This window comes from Talpa occidentalis, unplaced genomic scaffold (genome assembly GCF_014898055.3).
Source record: "Talpa occidentalis isolate TD23 unplaced genomic scaffold, MPIMG_talOcc4v2.1 talOcc4.4, whole genome shotgun sequence".
Taxonomy (NCBI): domain Eukaryota; kingdom Metazoa; phylum Chordata; class Mammalia; order Eulipotyphla; family Talpidae; genus Talpa; species Talpa occidentalis.
The window spans coordinates 114,603,576-114,622,915 of record NW_023604295.1 but is presented as its reverse complement, the minus strand read 5'-3'; the positions used below and the strand labels follow the sequence as shown (position 1 = coordinate 114,622,915).

Here is a 19,340-nt window from a genome sequence, read left to right as displayed (position 1 = left end):
ATGTGTATAACAGAATAGTTTAAAACAATGTTAAAAAAGCAAGCTTCAAGAGAATGCTAAAATAAAATTGCTCATTATCAAGTTTAACAGTGTGAAATAATACTATATAAGTGTATATGTAAATAGTAAAAACATGTATTAAGATAATAAATAATAATTTTAGGAAATGGAATTGGGTGTCTTATGGGTCTTCAATTACATTCATTTTACTTCCTAAAATCTGAAACGTGACAAACAAAAACTAACAAAAGTTACGTGCAAGATAAAAAGATACACATATTCCCTGTACTTTTTCAGTATCCCTGAAATATTTAAAATTAAATATTTATCATGAGAAGTCAAATTTTCAAAAATAAGCACATCTATATTTGTCATTTCTAGGTCCCTAAAAATTAACCTATTATGTCTCAAGCTACCTTTTCTAGGTAATATTTGCTTAAATATTTCCTTATCTGCAAGCTTAAAACATTAAGATGATAGAGTCCATTAAATAATAGAACTCCACACATTGTTACTATGAAATCTCCAGAGTTCTGAAAAGAACTTGATTCATAAAGAAAAATTTCAAAAAGTCTGTCATACCTGGCCCTGCATTTCCGGTCTTACAGGATATGTACTTGGGTAAGGAGCCCTAGGTCGGGCAGAAGAATTCCAATAGTTAGAATTGTAGCTAGGATATGATGGCTGCTCCTAGGAAATAAAAGGAAAATGAATTCAATTTTAATAACATTCTTACATCATTCTGAAAGCTGATGGAGGCCAGTGTAAGTATAAAAATAAAGCAAAAGACAGGGGCCTCCCTGGTGGCGCAAGGGTTAAGCACCGCACTGTGAAGCAAATCCGCGGCCTCTGCAGCTACCCAGCCAGGCCTGCCAGGGAGCTACCCACATGGCGCAGCAGACCTCTCCTGTGTCACTCACTGCTCCCCTCAGCAGTGTATTTCAGTCAGTCTGCCTATTCTGTTCCTCACTGTCTCTGGTGAGTCCTCTCACACACACCCCCATCTCTGGCCTGTACCCCAGCTCTTGTATGCATAATCTTTAAAAAAAAAAAAAAAAAGGCAAAAGACAGGGGCCTCCCTGGTGGCACGCAGCGGCTGAGCACTGGATTGCGAGGCTGCCCGCAGCCTCTGCAGCGCTGGTTCGATTCCCGGCCACTGGGCGAGGGTCCCACATAGCGTGCAGACCTCTCCTGCCGCAACCGCTGCTCCCCTCAGCAGTGTACTTCGTCAGTCTGCCTGTTCTGCTCTCTGCTCTGGCTCTGGTGAATTCTCTCACCCTCCCGTGCTTCTGACCGAACCCAGTGCTTGTATAAATAAATCAATCTTAAAAAAAAAAAGACAAAAAGCACTAAACCTCCCACTACAAAATCACTCATCATTAAATTGCCACACATGCATATGATAAATTACATACTCTAGCAATTATTGACTACTAAAAGTCTATTATTTTTATATATTATACCAATGGTACCATATCAATAAATACATAAAGGAACGCTATATATCAAGATAATTAGCAATTTGATTCCTTTATTGCTCTCTAGTTGCTAATCTCATCACCACTAATTTAATTAGTACAGAATAATTAAAGTTCTTTGCCATTGTTAATAGTCTTTACCTATCTCAACAACTATGGAATTTTAAAATATTACTATTAAACTTCATTCCAAGCATATACATTTTCAATACTCAATTTCTTTGTATGTTTTATTCATACTCATTCTAGTTTTTTCATATTCCTCCACTCTCTATAGCTAAGCTTTCTGTTGGCAGCCTGCAACTAACTCTGTTTCAGGAACTGATAAAGAACAATTTAACCCTTCCAAGAAGAAAATCTGACTATGACATTCATCTCTACAGACTTTCACTTCAACTCAAAGTTACTGCAAATCTGCGATAAGTAAATCAACTCTAATAAGACACTACATCAATTCAAAACATTTGGGTCTGATTTAACGTGTACAATATGTAAGTAATGTAGATTATATATGCATATATACTATATATGCTTCCTATAAGTTATTTTCCTTTGTACTTTATACTTTTAAGTATAGTTTTGGGCTTGAAACATATAATCAATTTTTTCCCAAAAAAGTTACTGGCAGTTGTAATCACTGAGAGTTTTAGTATCACCATCTTAGCTCTGCACTCTTTACCAATTTTATACTACCTTGTTTCCAAAGCATGTAATTATTCATATGACATTACATAAGTGGGCACGTACATCCCCTTTACTTGTAGAAACTAAAAAACAGCACGATTTAAGAAAAAATGTTCCAGGCAAACTTCAGATCCTAATTATCAAATTTCTCAATCAGGCAAATTTCCTTAATTAATGCCCTCTATTCCTTCCCTTGTTTAAGGGATATTTGATAACTTGATTTTTACCTACCAAGAATTTCGATCTTGAGTAAAAAGATGAAAAGACATAAGCTGAAACAGATTCACCCGAGTTGTAATGAACTAACCCTAATCCCCAGAACTCTCCTCATTTCTTTTCTTTTCTACTGTTCTCTGAGTCATGCCACTTTTTTATTTCATCTCCACCTTCCCATCTCTTATCCCACTTATGTGTCCTCCTCACTTCCTTCCTTATTCAGCTTTCCACTACCTAGATGCCTTGACTCTCTTTTCTCAGATATACTCACCCAGAAAAAAACCTAACTCAGTTTAAACCCAATTATCCACTGAGTCCACATCTGTACCTCATCTAAATATTGGTGGAGAAAAACACAACAAGCTCTCCAGTATCACTATAAATTCATGAGCACAAACCTCCGGAAGGCACACAGCACTGCCGAGCAACTATATTCCCTCATATGGTCATATCACTCTCTGGGATAACTGTTTTACTCTTCTTAATCTCCAATATCCTCTTTTCCCACCCATTTTTCAATTGATAATTTTATCTCTTATTTCATTTAAAAATACAAAAGAAATCAGACAGAAACTCCTTCGGTGGCCTAGGGGTAAAGTCTCAGCACTATCATTGCTACGGCCTGAGTTCAATCCCTGGCCAGGGAGCTAGCACAATATATGGCGCAGCAGACATCTCCTGTCTCGCCTGCTGCTCCCCTCAGCAGTGTATTTCAGTAGACCTGCCTGTTTTACTCCCCACTCTGTCTCTGGTGAATCCTCTTATTCCGCACACCTCTGGCCTACACCCCAGTTCTTCTACGCAAAAATAAAAATAAAAAAAAAAATTTCTTCCTCTTTCTTTCTACATACTAAATCTACCAGTGTACCATTATCCATCAGTTTTCCCAGAAAGCAAGAATGAGTCTTTGGGTCAATCCTTCCACGTAGTTCTGAACCACATAATCTCTTAACTTTTCAAAGACCAACTCTTGCAGTCTCTACTCTTTCATGAATCATCTACTTCTCTATCAGAGCAGATCATCTCCATTAGAATACGTGCCTGCTCTCAAACTTACCCTAAACAAGTATTACAACATGTCTTTTTATTTTAGCTACAACTGATACATAATATTAGTTTCAGGTATATAACATGATTTGATATTTATTATAAACTACATACAGAACAGTGGGGCAAGTAATTGGGTATATAAGCAAACAAGATTAACAATAACCTGATAATTGTTGAAGATGAGTAATGGATATCTGGGAGAATTATTATAGTAGCCTAGCTGCTCTGCTTTTACATATGTTTGAAAGTTTCTGTAATAAAAAGTTTCAAAACAGGACCTCAGCCTCCCTGGAGGCAGGGGGTTAAAGTCTCAGCACTATCAAGGCACAGGGGGTTAAAGTCTCAGCACTATCAAGCTATCACCAGCCAGCCACTGTGGCAAGAGTGGCAGGGGTTCAATTCTTGGCCAGGGAGCTAGCCCACATGGCACAGCGGACCTCTCCTGTCTCCTGTCTCGTCCGCTACTCCCCTCAGCAGTGTATCTGAGCAGATCTGCCTGCTGTGCTGTCTACCCTGTCTGTGGTAGATCCTCTCACTGCCCCACATCTCTGGCCTACACCCCAGTTCTTGCATGCATAAATAAATAAAAATAAATCTTTTTTTAAAAAAGTTACAAAACTGTGGGCAGAGTACAAGCAGACTTCCCTTAAATCTACCCTTTTTTGTATATGTAACTTAGAACAATTGTAAATAATTTATATAATTATAAAAGATAATGAAATCTTTTTAAATCTCTAAAAGAAAGCAAAACAAAGCAAAAACTCTGAGAAATGAATTGACAGAACCTCACAAAGAGAAACTTTCATGTAAATATAAAGCACAGTTATTTGAGATCATTACTGGAATACACTCTAGACCAAAACAAAAAACTTGAATTTTTTTCAATATTTATATTAGTAATTACCAACATTGTTGGAATTGTTATTTTGATGCTGTTATGAGGGTATTACAGTTGCAAATGAATTATTATTTTGGTGGCACTGGAAATCAGTATTTCCACAGTGATTTGAGATAAAACTAATAAATTTAAAATCTTATAGTCTTTAATTTGATTTGGAAATATCTATGAATTTAAATTGCATTTTAACTTAAAAAAAAAAAAAAACCTGGGCCTCCCCAGTGGCGCAGCAGTTGAGTGCTGGGCTGCGAAGCTGCCTGCAGCCTCCACAGCACCAGTTTGATCCCCAGTCGCCAGCGAGGGTCCCACATGGCGCACAGACCTCTCCTGACAGGCCCACTGCTCCCCTCAGCAGTGTACTTCATCAGTCTGACTGTTCTGTTCCCTGCTCTGGCTCTGGTGAATTCTCTTACCTTCTCGTGCTTCTGACTGTACCCAATGCTTGTATAAATAAATGAATGAATGAATGAATCTTTAAAAAAAAAAACTAACACATTGACAATTAAAAACACACAAAAAATTCAAGTAACTCAACAGTTTTCTGAATTCACCTTAGTGGTATATATTCTAAAGGTAAAAGAAGAAATATTAAACTTTACATAAAATTAGTATTGCTATTAGTATTGCTATTAGTATTAGTATTACTATTAGTGCTTTAATTTTTTAAATTTTTGTGTGTATAACTGAAGAAATAGACTACTGTTATAGGGAACCAGTATTTTCACATGGAAAAGAATATACTGAATGGGGAAAGATGAAAAAGACTCTTGTATGGCAGATTTGAAGTGAAGGTATAAGAATAAACTCACACATTTAAAAATTGTAATTTAACCATTATGCAAAACTAACAAATATGGGTAAAAGTGACAGTGATCCAGTCCCAAACAAAGGGTTGAAGGCAAAGTAAATTCTTGGCCTCCCTGGTGGCACAAGGGATTAAGTTTCAGCACTATCAAGCTATTAGCAGCCACTGCTGTATGAGTTCAATCCCCGGCCAGGAAGCTAACACAAATGGCGCAGCAGACCTCTCTTGTCTCTCCCGCTGTTCCCCTAAGCAGTGTATTTCAATAGATCTGCCTGTTCTGTTTCCCACTCTGTCTCTGATGAACCCTCTCATGCCCCGCGCCTCTGGCCTGTACCCCAGTTCTTATATGCATACATAAACCTTTAGAAAAAGAAAATTCTAACAACTCTTTTGCTCATATGCTCTTCACCATGAGACTAGTGTATCCCCAACAGGAGCTTTGATTCCTGCAACAAGAAAATACATGGACAGATACAAACCCAACCTGAAACAGGAAGAGCCATACTTTGGCAGATTCATGGAACAAGAACAAGAAATAAAAGTTTCTTGTTGCAAGTCACTGAAATCTTGGATTTTTTTTTTTTAACTATAGGGTTTGTTTTTTTTTTTTTAACTATAGTCAACTTTAAAAAGTTGACTTTTTAACAAAGCCAACTAATGCAATAACTAAATACCAAATTGGTAACATCATCATAAAGAAAAAAGATTTCAAATAACTCATAAATCACATGATTCTGACTGTTTATACAAGAAACCTAAACTTCACCCATAGTTAACTGTTATCGTAACTGTCATTATCATGTTTTCCAACAGTTTTATTGAGGTAACTCAATACCATATTAACTTGCCCATTTAAAGTATATAATTCAGTTGTTTTTCAGCATATTCACAGATACGTGTAATCATCGCTACAATCAATTTTAGAACATTATCAAAACCACAAAAAGAAATACTGTGTCTTTCAGCTATACCCTATCTCCCCATTCCCTCCCTCTACACTACCACTAATCTACTTTGTCTTTACAGATTTGTCTATTTTGGATATTTCATATAAATATAATCATATATCTTGCTTCTTTCACTTAGCATGTTTTTGTGCTTCAACTATGTTGTAGTATGTATCAGTACTTCACTCCTTTGTGGCCAAATAATATTCTATTGTATGAAAATACCATAGTTGCTTAGACATTCATCAGTTCATGGACATTTGGATTGTTGCTGCCTTTTGACTATTCATGAATAATGCTGGTATAAACATTCATGAATAATTTTTATGTGAACATGTTTTCAGTTATCTTGGGTATACACTGGTAGAATACCAACTATTCTAAAAAACATATATATATTTCTTAAATGGGACAGAAACAGATATAATAACTTATCATATGTGAGGAAGTGGTAAACTGTTTCCAAAGTAGTTGCACCATTTCACATTTCCATCAGCAATGTATGAAGGCTTCAATTTCTTTACAAACTCACCAATAATTGATTTTTCCATCATTTGTTTTATTTTTTTTTAATTTTTTTTTTTATTTATAGAGGCATGTTTTATTTATTTATTTATTTATTTATTTATTTTTTTTGTTTGTTTGTTTATACATGCACTGGGTACAGTCAGAAGCACGGGAGGGTGAGAGAATTCACCAGAGCCAGAGCAGGGAGCAGAGCAGGCAGAAGGACCGAAGTACACTGCTGAGGGGAGCAGCGGGCGGCAGGAGAGGTCTGCGCGCCATGTGGGACCCTCCTCCGGTGGCCGGGGAGCAGCCGGGGAACGAACTGGCGCTGCAGAGGCTGTGGGCAGCTTCGCAACCCAGCGCTCAACCACTGCGCCACCGGGGAGGCCCTCCATCATTTGTTTTATAGTCATCCTATTGCGTTAAATTAGTTTATCTCACTGTGGTTTTTGATTGGCAGTTCCCTTATGGTTAATTATGTTGAGCATTTTTTCATGTGCCCATTGGCTATTTGTATACTTTCTTAAAGATTTATTTATTTATACATACAAGAGCTGGGGCACAGGCCAGAAGATGCAGGAGGTGAGAGGATCCACCAGAGACAGAGTGGGGAACAGAACAGGCAGAACAGAACAGGTACACTGCTGAGGGGAGCAGTGGGCAAGACAGGAGAAGTCTGCCTCACCATGTGGGTTTCTCCCTGGCCAGCTGGGAATCAAACTCGTGCTGCAGAGGCTGTGAGTTGCTTCACAGTGCAGTGCTTAACCCCCTGCGCCACCAGGAAGGCCTTGTATACCTTCTTTACAGAACTGTCTACTGAGATGCTTTGTCCATTGTAAAATTGGGTTATTTCATTTTTTAATGCTGAGCTTTAAGAGTTCTTTACGTATTTTACATACAAATACTTTTTCAAGTAGTTTTACTGTGCTTTGTTGTGCTTGGCAGATACTGCATTTTTTTTCACAAGTTGTGGCAACCCTGTTGAGCAAGTCTACCACTGCCATTTTTTTTTGGAGTATGTGATCACTTACTGTGTGTCACATTTAATTAAGGTATTTATATGTATTTCTTTAGACATAATGCTACTGCATACTTAATAGACTTCAATATAATGTAAACATAATTTTTATATGCACTAAGAAGCAAAAAAGTTCATGAGACTTGCCTCAATGCAATGTTTGCTTTACTGTGGTAATCTGGAACGGAACCCAAAACAGCTCCAAATATGCCTGCATATGACTTGCAAACATTTTCTCCTTTTCACTTTGTGGACAATGTCCTTTGAACTACAAAAATTCTTAATTTTGATGAAGCCTAATATAGTAATTTTTTTTTTGTAGTGGTTGTAATTTTGTCTTAAAAAACCATTGCCAGGGCCTCCCTGGTGGTGCAAGGGATTAAGCACCACACCGCGAAGGTCTGCAGCCTCTGCAGCGCAAATTCAATCCCCAACGGGCCAGGGAGAAACCACATGGCGCAGCAGACCTCTCCTGACTTGCAAGCTGCTCCCCTCAGCAGTGTACTTCAGTCAGTCTGCCTGCTCTGTTCCATCCCCCAACATCCCCCCCCACTCCCCCCGCCACCCCCCCTCTGGTGAATCCTCTCACCACCCCCCCACCCCCTGCATCTCTGGACTGTGCCCCAGCTCTTGTATGCATAAATAAATAAATCTTAAAAAAAAAAAAATTGCCAAATGCAAAGTAAGGAAGCTTTAACCCTAATGGTTTCTTCTAAGAATCTTATAGTTTTAGCTCTTAAAAGTTAGGTCTATGACCCATTCTTAATTTTCATATAGTGTGAGAGTCCAAGATATTTTTTTGTATATAGCTACCCAACTGGCAGCACCGTATATTGTGCAATAAACTATTCTTGTCATCCTTCTTGAAAATCAATTGACCACTGACACATGGGCTTATTTCCGTACAATTCTATTCCATTTAGACATAAAGGTTAAATGTGTCTTTTTCTTTTTCTTGCCTAGCTTGAACCTTCAATACAACAATGAATACAAGTGGCAAGAAGAGATAACTTTGTCTTATTCCTGAAGTTTATTGTGGGTTGAGGAAAATTCCTTGAGCGTTTTTATCATGAAAGGGTATTGGATTTTGTCAAATACTTTTTTACATCTACTGAGATAATCACAAGGGCTTTGTTTTTATTCAACTGATGTTATTATATATATATTAAGATTTTATCTATTTTTGCTTAGAAGAAATGGGGTATAGGTCAGAGGTTGGGGGGAGGATTCACCAGAGACAGAGTGGGGAGCAAAACAGGCAGATCTATAAGGGGAGCAGTGGGCAAGACAGGAGAGGTCTGCTGCACCATGTGGGTTAGTTCCCTGGCCAGGGATCAAACTCAGGCTGTAGTGGTTGGCCTTTGCCAGGTAGCACTGAGCTTTAATCCCTAGGCCACCGTGAAGGCCCCTGATATGATATTAACTGATTTTCAGGTGTTAAACCCTGCGTTCTGTGATAAAACTTACTTGGTCAAGACATGTAGTTCTTAAAAGTTGCTGGATTTAGTTTGCTAATATATTTTGTTTTTTTTTTTTTTTTTTTTCATAAAAGATATTAGTCTGTAGGGCCTCCCCCCATGGCACAGCCGGTTGAGCACCACCACGCTGTGAAGCTGCCCGCAGCCTCTGCAGCACGGGTTCGATTACCGGCCGGCCAGGAAGATACCCACATGGAGTGGCAGACCTCTCCTGTCGCACCTGCTGCTCCCCTCAGCAGTGTATTTCGGTCTGTCTGCCTGTTGTGCTCCACGCTCTGTCTCTGGTGAATCCTCTCACCCTCCTGCACTCTGGTCTGTGCCCCAGTTCTTGTATAAATAAATAAATCTTGAAAAAAAAAGATATTAGTCTGTAGTTTTCTCCTTGTGATGTCTTTCTCTGGTTTTGGTATGAAGGAAATGTTTCATGGAATAAATTTAGAAGTGTTCTTCTGTTTATTAGAAGAGTGTGAATAATTGGTATCAATTCTTTATATGTTTGGTAAAAGTCATTAATGTGTTCACTAGTTCGTCTAGGTTTGGACTTTCTTTGTGGAAGTTTTACTTTTTATTACCAATTCAATCACTTTGCTTATTATAGGTATATTTAGATTTTCTATTTCTTCTTGAGTTACTCTGGGTAATTTGTATCTTTCTAGAAATTTGTTCATTTTATCTAAATTACCTAATTGGGCATCCGTTGGTGGCGCAGCAGTTGAGCACTGGGCTGCGAAGCTGCCCGCAGCCTCTGCAGCGCTGGTTCGATCCCCAGCTGCTGGGCAAGGGTCCCACATGGTGCACAGACCTCTCCTGCCGTGCCCACTGCTCCCCTCAGCAGTGTACTTCGGTCCTTCCTGCCTGTTTTGCTCCCTGCTCCGGTGAATTCTCTCACCCTCCCGCGCTTCTGACTATACCCAGTGCTTGTATAAATAAATAAATCTTTTTTAAAAAATAAATTACCTAATTTATTGACATACAATAATTCATAGTATTCCATTATTGACCTTTTTAGTTCTCTAAGATCAGTAGTAATGCCCTGTCTTTCATTTCTGCTTCTAGTAAGTTTGATTTTAGAGAGTCTCCTTTCTTCTAACTAAAGATTTGTCAATTTTCTTGATCTTCTCAAAGAAGAAGCTTTCCACTCTGGAATTTATGATTTCCTTCTTTCTGCTTGCTTTAGGTTTAGTTTGCTCCTCTTTTTCCAGTATCTTAAGATGAAAGCTTAGGTTGTTGAACAGATAATTCTTTTCAATATAGGCATTTACAGCTATAATAAAACAACTACTTTAGTAGTTGCATCTCATAAGCTTTAGTAGGTTGTGTCTTTGTTTTCACTGATCTCAAAGTATTTTTTTAATTTCCTTTTGATTTCTCCTCCAACCTGCTGGTTGTTTGAGTGTTTTATTTAACTCCCACATATTTGAGAATTTCCCAAATTTTTTTGCTACTAACTTCTAATTTCATTGCATTATAGTTTGCGAATATAATCTGTATCATTTTTATTCTTTTATATTTGTTGAAATTTGTTTTATGACTAGCATATGGTTTATCTCGGAGAATATTCCCTGTGTACCTAAGAGAAATGTATATTCTGTTATTGGGTGAAATGTTCTATAGATGTCTATTAGCTCTAGTTGTTTATAATGCTGTTCATATCCTCTGTTTCCTTATGATCTTGTGCAGTTCTACCCATTATTGAAAGTGGATACTAAAGTTTATTATTAAATCTTCTATGTCCCCTTCATATATGTAAGTTTTATCTTTGTTATTAGAGACATATATATTTATAATTATTATATCTTCCCCATGGACTGACCCTTTTTATCATGTCCCTCTTTGTCCCAAGTAATGTTTTGTTTTAAACACTTTTGCCTTAAAGTTTATTTTATTTGACTGTATACTCTAGTTTTCTTTTAGTTGCTATTTGTATGATATTACTGTAGGGTAAAGAAAATGTCAGGCTTTTCTGCCCTTCCGCCATCAGGATAGATGATGGATCCTTGTCCTGAATGCATGCCTGATGGCGGGCATCTGGAATAGGGTGTGGGCATAGGTAGATGGGATTCAGCTGAGCTAAGACCGTGCTTTTAAGGGCGGCGTCACGGGGGAACGCCAGCAGCAGCAGCAGCAGCAGCAGCAGCAGCAGCAGCAGCAGCAGCAGCAGCAGCAGCAGCAGCAGCAGCAGCAGCAGCAGCAGCAGCAGCCGAAGCCGAAGCCGAAGCCGAAGCCGAAAGAGAAGCCGAGAAGCAGCAGAACGAACGCTAGAGAGCCCAGATAGAGTGAAGACTTGCTGGGGGATGGGAGGCTGGCAGGCCGCCAGCCAGCACCCCTGCCTGCCATATGCCTGGTGAACCCAAATAAAAAACCTGCAAAACTACTGAGGACTCTGACTCCTCCTTTACCCGGTCTGCATGGGATCAGAAAACCTGCACTGTCGTCCAGTCCTGCCCCCTACAATTACTTATCCCATTCTTTTATTTTCAAGTAATTTGACTTTACATCTAAAGGACATAGCTGAGAGGAAAAACATGCTTCACCTGGTGTTTCTCATTTACTTTTACACTGCTAGCACACTCACAACACTCTGACCCCAGATGTGTGAGCTTTCTTCCCCACATCAACCAAGTCTGCAACAACAGCCAGGTGTCCTACATTTTAAATCAATTCTGACACCCTCTAAATGGAGAAAGTGTCAGATTCCACAGGTTAAGGGCTTAGTCCCACAAGACTGCCCCCCACTTCAGAGGCCAATTTCAACTCCCCAGGTTACCCACAACTACATAGTGAAAGGTCTCATTATCTCCTCCCCCTCAGACCGCTCATAGAAATCAGGGAAACACATTCATAGTTTATCAATGCTATGGATAAGAATACAGATAAATAGCCAGTTAAGAGATACCTAGGTCAAGGTCCAGGAGGGTCCCAAGTGCAGGAATTTCTGTCCCCGTGGAATTAGGGTGTGTCACCCTCCTAGTATGTGTATGTGTTCACCAACCTGGAAACTTTCCAAACCCCATACAATTGGGATTTTTATGGATGTTTCTTCACATAGGCATGATCAATAATTAACTGCATTTCCAGTCCCCCTCCTATGGGAAGAATGAGGGGGTGGAGGTGAAAATGCCAAACTTCTAATCAAGTCTTAGTCTTCTGGCAACAGCCCCTATCCAGGCACTATGCAGGAGGCCACCTAGAATTGCCTTATTAGAACAAAAGACATTCCTATCCCCAGTAAATTCCTAGGGATTCAGGAGTCCTGTGTCAGGAACTAGGATCATAGACAAATATTAAGACAAAAGATGTTTCTAGTGTTTTTAATCTGGCTGACTAACAATCTGACTTTGGAATGTTTAATCCATTCACATTTAATGCTATTACTGATCGTTAGATTTATACCTGCCATTTCACTTTTTTTAATTCATTGTGCCATAGTCATCTCTTTTTTAAAGATTCATTTATCTACGTACACAAGAACTGGGGTAAAGGCCAGAGGTGCAGGGGGTGAGAGGATTCAAAGAGTGGGGAACAGGTGGAGTGACTGAAATACACTGCTGAGGGGAACAGCGGGAAAGACAGGAGAGATCTGCTGCGCCATGTGGGTAGCTCCCTGCCCGAAAATCGAACTTGTGTTGCAGTGGCGGCAGATAGCTTCATACTGCTGACACTTTACCTCTTGCTCCACAAGGAAAGCCCATCATATTCATCTTTTTTACCTCTTTCTTCCTTTTTTTTTTTTTTTACTGTTTCCAACAAGGTCCTGGGCCATAAATTGTCCCACAAACATGTGATCCAATCAAATTCAGGCTTCTTAGAATGGAACTTCCCAAAATCAGTTTTTGAGATTTGTTCTGACCCCAACTGGCTTCTTCCAGCTATCTCTTTCCTTCGGTCTCTCCACAAGCAAGGCAGCCTAAGTTTAGTCATATCACCAATGAATCTACTAATTTCCTCCCAACTGTCTTTCACAAGAACCTCCAGTTTTTAAAAGCATCCTTAGGCTTCATTTTCTCCAAACTAATGCAAATAAAATCAGTTCTTTTGGGGAAAAATAAGAAGCTACCTGTTTTACAATCTGTTTCTGCCACCATATGAAATGCCTGAACTATACTCAGCAGCTGGGATGGGGATCATGATGGGGTACTGTGAAAGACAGTCCTGCTTTAGGAGCTGAGGACTTGGGGGAAAGGGCAGTACCTTCACTTTCTCAGCTTACCTTACAAGTTGGATAAGGGCCCCAGTATTCTCAGCAGTGCTCTGCTTAAGGTAATGCCTTCACCCCACACAAGTGGCACTAGACAGAGGAAGGGAACCACCACTACTAGGCCTCAAGTCACAAGCTTAGAAACAGTTGCTGGAGGCAAAATGATTAATGTTGATGTGCTCTCTCCCCCAGAATGCTAACCCTTTGACTGGGAGCTGGAGGAAGAGTCCTGTTTTCTTGGCTACACTATTCTGGAATGGATTTCTGTCTCACTGATCTCCACTCAAATATCCCAGACTTCCACTATTCTGAGCTTGAGTAGATTTTCTGGGGAAAAAAAAAAGTTTCATCTGCTATATTCCTTGAAACCATCACCAGAGACTTAAATTAGTTGTTCCTTTTCTTTCATTTATTGTTTTTAAATCTATTTAAATATACTTATTTTATAACGGCTTGTTGAAAAAGTCTAGACAACATGGACAGCAATCGCTACAATTAGCACCCAACTGTAACTTATGTCAGTTAAGTTACTTCACCTTGGCTCCAAACACTGAGTTATAATTGGCTCTGTGATGCAGGGATTGTAAGTCTGCAAACATTTTTCCTTTGCTGGCTGGCTTTCTATTTGGTTCTGCCAATATGGGATACTAGGTTAGAGGTTTGAATAATAGACTAGCTCCGTCCTGTTTGTCTGCTTACTGTTTCTGTCAGTGTCAGCCTAGCAGTGAGGAACTTGAAGACAGAAGTCAGTCACTAGCAGTCACCAGGTTATCTCAGTTTTCCCAACCCCCACTTCAAGGTACCAGCAACAGCTAGGCAGTGCCCCCTCCTGGTTTCCAGCTCTCCAGGCCATCCTTCCAAGTTTTCAGGTTCTAATAATCCCAAACTAGTCTCTTTATTCCCCAGCCCCAGGAGTTATAGCTGTTTTCCTGAGGTTACTAACTTCTGTGTTACTTCCATTTTCCTTTTTTTTTTCTTTCAAATTGCAATACCCATTTAACTAATTCCTAAACCAGATTTTCTCTTTTAAAAGCTTAGCCTGGATCCTGACTTATACAATTTATAGATATAATTCTCTATCAAGGTTTCTTAAAGGAATGGTGATTACGTCTGGAACAAATACACACACTATAACCTGGCACATCTTGTACCAGAAATCAAAAAAGCTGCCAAAAATCATTGAGTCATGTCAAAAGGACTCAGAAACCAAGAAGGGGCTCCCGCTGGGATCATTTAAGCAATTCAAAGAATGACTGCAACTGATTGAAACACATTTAAAATGCTGTACTCACTTTCTTTTCACAAACCTTTTCCCTTTGCAAAGCCAGCTGCAGCTCTTCTGACTATGCAGGTGCCTCTCTTTTTCTTTCTCTATTTCCTAATAAACCAGTTCTTTTTAAATGTAAATAAATAAATAAATAAATAAATAAATAAATAAATAAATAAATAAATGACGGTGCAGCAGTTGAGCGCTGGGCTGTGAAGCTGCCCGCAGCCTCTGCAGCGCTGGTTCGATCCCCGGCCGCCTGGTGAGAGTCCCACATGGCGTGACAGACCTCTCCTGTCTTGCCTGCTGCTCCCCTCAGCAGTCTATTTCCTCAGTCTGGCTGTTCTGTTCCCTGCTCTGGCTCTGGTGAATTCTCTCACCCTCCCGCGCTTCTGACTGTACCCAGTGCTTGTATAAATAAATAAATATTTTTTAAAAAATTTGAACTCATACATGTGTGTATATACATATACACAAGTCATTCAAGTGGACCCACAAGGACACTTAAAAAAGCAAATGAGAGGGCCTCCCCGGTGACGCAGCGGTTGAGCGCTGGGTTGCAAAGCTGCCGCGGCCTCTGCGGCGCCGGTTCAATCCCCAGCTGTTCCCTGGCCACCGGAGGAGGGTCCTGCATGGCGCGCAGACCTCTCCTGCTGCCCGCTGCTCCCCTCAGCAGTGTACTTCGGTCCTTCTGCCTGCTCTGCTCCCGGCTCTGGCGCTGGTGAATTTTCTCACCTTCCCACGCTTCTGACTGTATCCAGTGCATGTATAAACAAACAAATTAAATAAATAAATAAAACATGCCTCTATAAAAAAAAATGAGAAACAAAACATCTTTCTGCAATTTTAATGGAGTTTAGAGGTATATGAAAATTGTCTTCCACACCTCATCCTAAAAGTCTTTTTCTTCCCTTAGAGATGGATTACTATCTATGTCTTGACCGTGTTTGTGGTTACATGACTATACACATTTGTTAAAACTCATAGAACTATGCCTTTAAAAAGGTAAAATTTATACTATGTAAAGATACCATTATTTTTAAATGAAAAAAGTACTTGGAGCGGTAAATTATATTAACTTTATTATGTCAATAAAAGTTTGTCTTTGCGGGGCTCCCTGGTGGTGCAGGGGTTAAAGACACAGTGCTGTCAAGTTGTCACCAGGCACTGCAGCACTAGTTTGATTCCCAGCCAGCTAGGGAGCTAACCCACATGGTGCAGCAGACCTCTCCTGTCTAGCTCACTGCTCCCCTCAGCAGTGTATTTCAGTAGATCTGCCTGTTCTGCTTTCTACTCTCTCTGGTGAATCATCGTCACCGGCTGCACCGCACCTCTGGCTTACACTCCAGTTCTTGTATGCATAAATAAACAAATCTTTTAAAAAAATTTTGTCTTTGCTTCTTACCCACCCTCCCTTTTGGACAAAATGAGACAAATCAAAAAATATCTGCAATAATGACAGTCTGCTGCTCACAGCCTCCCTATCATGACACCAATTTTTGAGAGAACACTTGGTTACACAGAAAGCTGGCTAAACCTGAACTCTGTTCTATAAACCAAGCTGCCAACTTTATCACATGCCTAACTCTTTCCAAACTTTTTATTTGTTGACTGAAATGAGACGATGATAAAAGGTTCTCACAGGTGGTAACAATGTAAATTAAAGTTCTGTGACAAGGAAAATCTGACTGAAATTATGCAAGCAGGTAATATATTTATTTACTTTCTTCTCTTTTGAGAAGGACCTATACAAATCTCAGAAGAAGGCTGAAGCCAATTTCTTTTGCATTTATCTCAGTACTAACTTGTTTCACAACAAGTGGGTATATGGTTAAGCTTACAAAGTGACATTCCAACATACCTCCCAAAATATAAGCCCAACCCAAACAAATTTAACAGTAGAGGAACCTGAATACTGCCAGTACTAAGCTCCATTTACAAAAATTCATCTTTTTTTTTTAAATATTTATTTAAAAAAATTTAGAAAGGCACATAAATGTGTACAGCCATATACTCCAAAATCACTAACAAATCACTTTATGCTCCTGTATTGACCATCATCACAGTTTTATTTCTAGAGCATGTGGATCTCTTCCATGCTTCTCTACTATTCTTCCCTTCCCCCCAGTAGCTGTGGCAAACACTAAGATATCAAGTTCCCAATGTGTCCCATCTCACTTCCTTTACTCTTAGTGACCTATTCTACTTTAAGGAAGGATGCTAAGAGCTAAAAACCATGTCAATGCTCCTCTCCTTCAACTCCAAGCTTACTTTGTCCCTCACCAACTTAGAAAAGGTTTCTCAACTCTTCTTCACCACTTAATAACCCCCTCCTTCTCCCTAAGGCATGTTCCATCCTTTTTCTAAATCTACTAGCTTATTCTCCTCTGCTTACACTCAAGGCACCTAACCCTAAAATTTCTTCCCTCAATCCTGGTTCCCAGTCAAGTGACCACTTCTCATCTACTAAAAAACTTCTAAAAGTACAGTTTACACTAGTTGTCTTCTCATTCAAAACTCCCATTCATGACTTCTATACTATTTTACTTCCACCACTAAAATAAGCAATCTTCTTTTTTTTAAGATTTATTTATTTATGCATACAAGAGCTGGGGTACAGGCCAGAGATGCGGGGGGTGAGAGGATCCACGAGAGACAAAGTGCAGAACAGAACAGGCAGACTGACTGAAATATACTGTTGAGGGGAGCAGCGGGCAAGACAGGAAAGGTCTGCCTCGCCATGTGGGTTTCTCCCTGGCTGGCCAGGGATCGAACTCGTGCTGCAGAGGCTGTGGATTGCTTCATAGTGCGGTGCTTAACCCCCTGCGCCACCAGGGAGACTCAAGCAATATCTTTTTCATTGTCAAATCCAACCGCTTCTTTTCAATTTTCTTACGTTACATGCAAAGTAACTGTGTCCTTGCTTGGTTTGCATTGCATGCATTTCCTGTTTCTCCTATGTCTTTCCCAGTATTATCCTTCATTGTCTTCTTTTGGATCCCCATTCTCTGTCACCTATTCTTGTCTCTCAAAGATCTCCCGGGTCACATTACCCACTTTGGTGATTCAGTTTTGCTTGTATTTGATGACTCTCAAATCACCATCTTGAACCCCCACCTCCTGAGCCCACATCTGGTGTTTTGTTTCCACCCTCAAAAACTCCTAAATATCACAAAGACTTTAAAATTCAACGTAAAAACAAAACAAAAGGGGAAACGACAAATCTCTCTAATCAATCTTACACAACCTATCCAGAGCTTGGCACATAATAACAACCGTGACTAACTAGCTTCCAACAGAAATGAAATAAAGGCAGTACATGAACCATTGCCAAAGTTTTTGTATTTTTTAAGTTCCTCTATCAAGCAATCATTAGTTCTTTTGGTACAAAACTAAACTCTATCTTCCTATAAAAACCTATTCCACCTCTGTTTCATCCCTGTGTATGTAAAATAATAAAACCTTAGACTCATCTTCTTTAGATCTTGCATTCCTCACTTCCATATGGTGTATACCTTTGAAAATGTCTTTCAAGCTTATGCAACTTATTTTGAAAATAAGATGTGATAAAGCAAATGTAATGACTGATAATTACAAAATCTCGGTGGTAGGTATATGAATGTTCACTGTACAGTTCTTTTAGCATTTCTGTATGAAATTTTTATAATAAAATGTAGAGTGAGGGGGCCTCCTTGTGACGCAGGGGTTAAAGACCCAGTACTATCAAGCTATTGTTAGCCACTGTGACTTAAGTTTGATCCCAGGCCAGGGAGCAGACCCAGACGGTGAAGGTGAAGCAGACATCTCGTGTCGCACCCACTGCTCCCCTCAGCAGTGTATTTCAGTAGATCTGCCTGTTCTGCTTTCCACTTTGTCTCTGGTAAATCCTCTTACCTTCTCCCACCTCTGGCCTACACCCTAGTTCTTCTATGCATAAATAAATAAATCTTTAAAAAAATAAAATAAAATGTAGAGTGAAAAAAACCTGTCTACATTCAGACATTGTTCAAAGGCAGGCCCTTTTAACCTCTCATCTGAACTACTCTGGGTGCCTAACTGAATTGTTTATCTCCCAATTTCTTCCCATTGTAATCATTCTCCAAGATTGTTCCCAATGATCTCTCCTTTCTGGTATTCACACCCCTGTGAATACCTTCACCTTGTGCCAGCATTGATCTCTGACCAACAATGTAGGGCAGAAGTGATGGTGTGTCACCTCCAAGATTACCTGTAAGAGACTAAGGCTTCTGTCTCAGCATGTTCTCTTGGATGACTTGTTCTGGGGCAATGTTTAAATCACTCAGGGATCTTATTAAAATGCACATTCTGATTTAGTAGATCTTGGGCAAATCCTGAGATACAACATTTCTAATTACTCCGAGGTGATGCAGATGCTGCTAATTCAGAGATTAAACCACAGTACTGCAAGTAAAGCTAACTAAATAAGGAAAGAAAACAAAAACAGAAAGAGGTGCATTTCCATCTTGCTATATTTAAATGTTACTATAAAGTCAAGTCCTTGTAATTCAGTGCAACATCATTTCAATATCTATGGAGCAGCGCTTCTCAAGATGAATGTGCAAATAGATCACCTGGGGATTTTATTACATTGCAGCAGTAAAAAACAAAAACAAATAAACTTCTGAAACATTCCAGCTTTATCTCCAACTACTCTATTCTGAAATAAATAGCAATAAGTAAGAAACAGAAGAATCTTAGTTTACAGCCTCCAAGCAACATTGAAGGTTCTGGTTCATAGAGCACTCTTTTTAAGTAGCAAAGCTTTAATAGGTT

At 39.5% G+C, this 19,340-nt stretch overlaps 1 protein-coding gene across 2 annotated transcripts in view; it reads right to left on the bottom strand.

The window, feature by feature from the left end:
- The window catches only part of BAG4 (BAG cochaperone 4), a 39,430-nt gene that overhangs the window by 17,625 nt on the left and 2,465 nt on the right, over positions 1–19,340 (bottom strand). The window contains exon 2 of one of the 2 annotated variants that reach the window (XM_037526051.2): positions 583–690. The exons of the other annotated variant lie outside the window; for it this stretch is intronic. Coding sequence (XP_037381948.1) covers positions 583–690 — 108 coding nt within the window. The remainder of the gene's footprint in view (positions 1–582; positions 691–19,340) is intronic. 2 annotated transcript variants of the gene reach the window in all.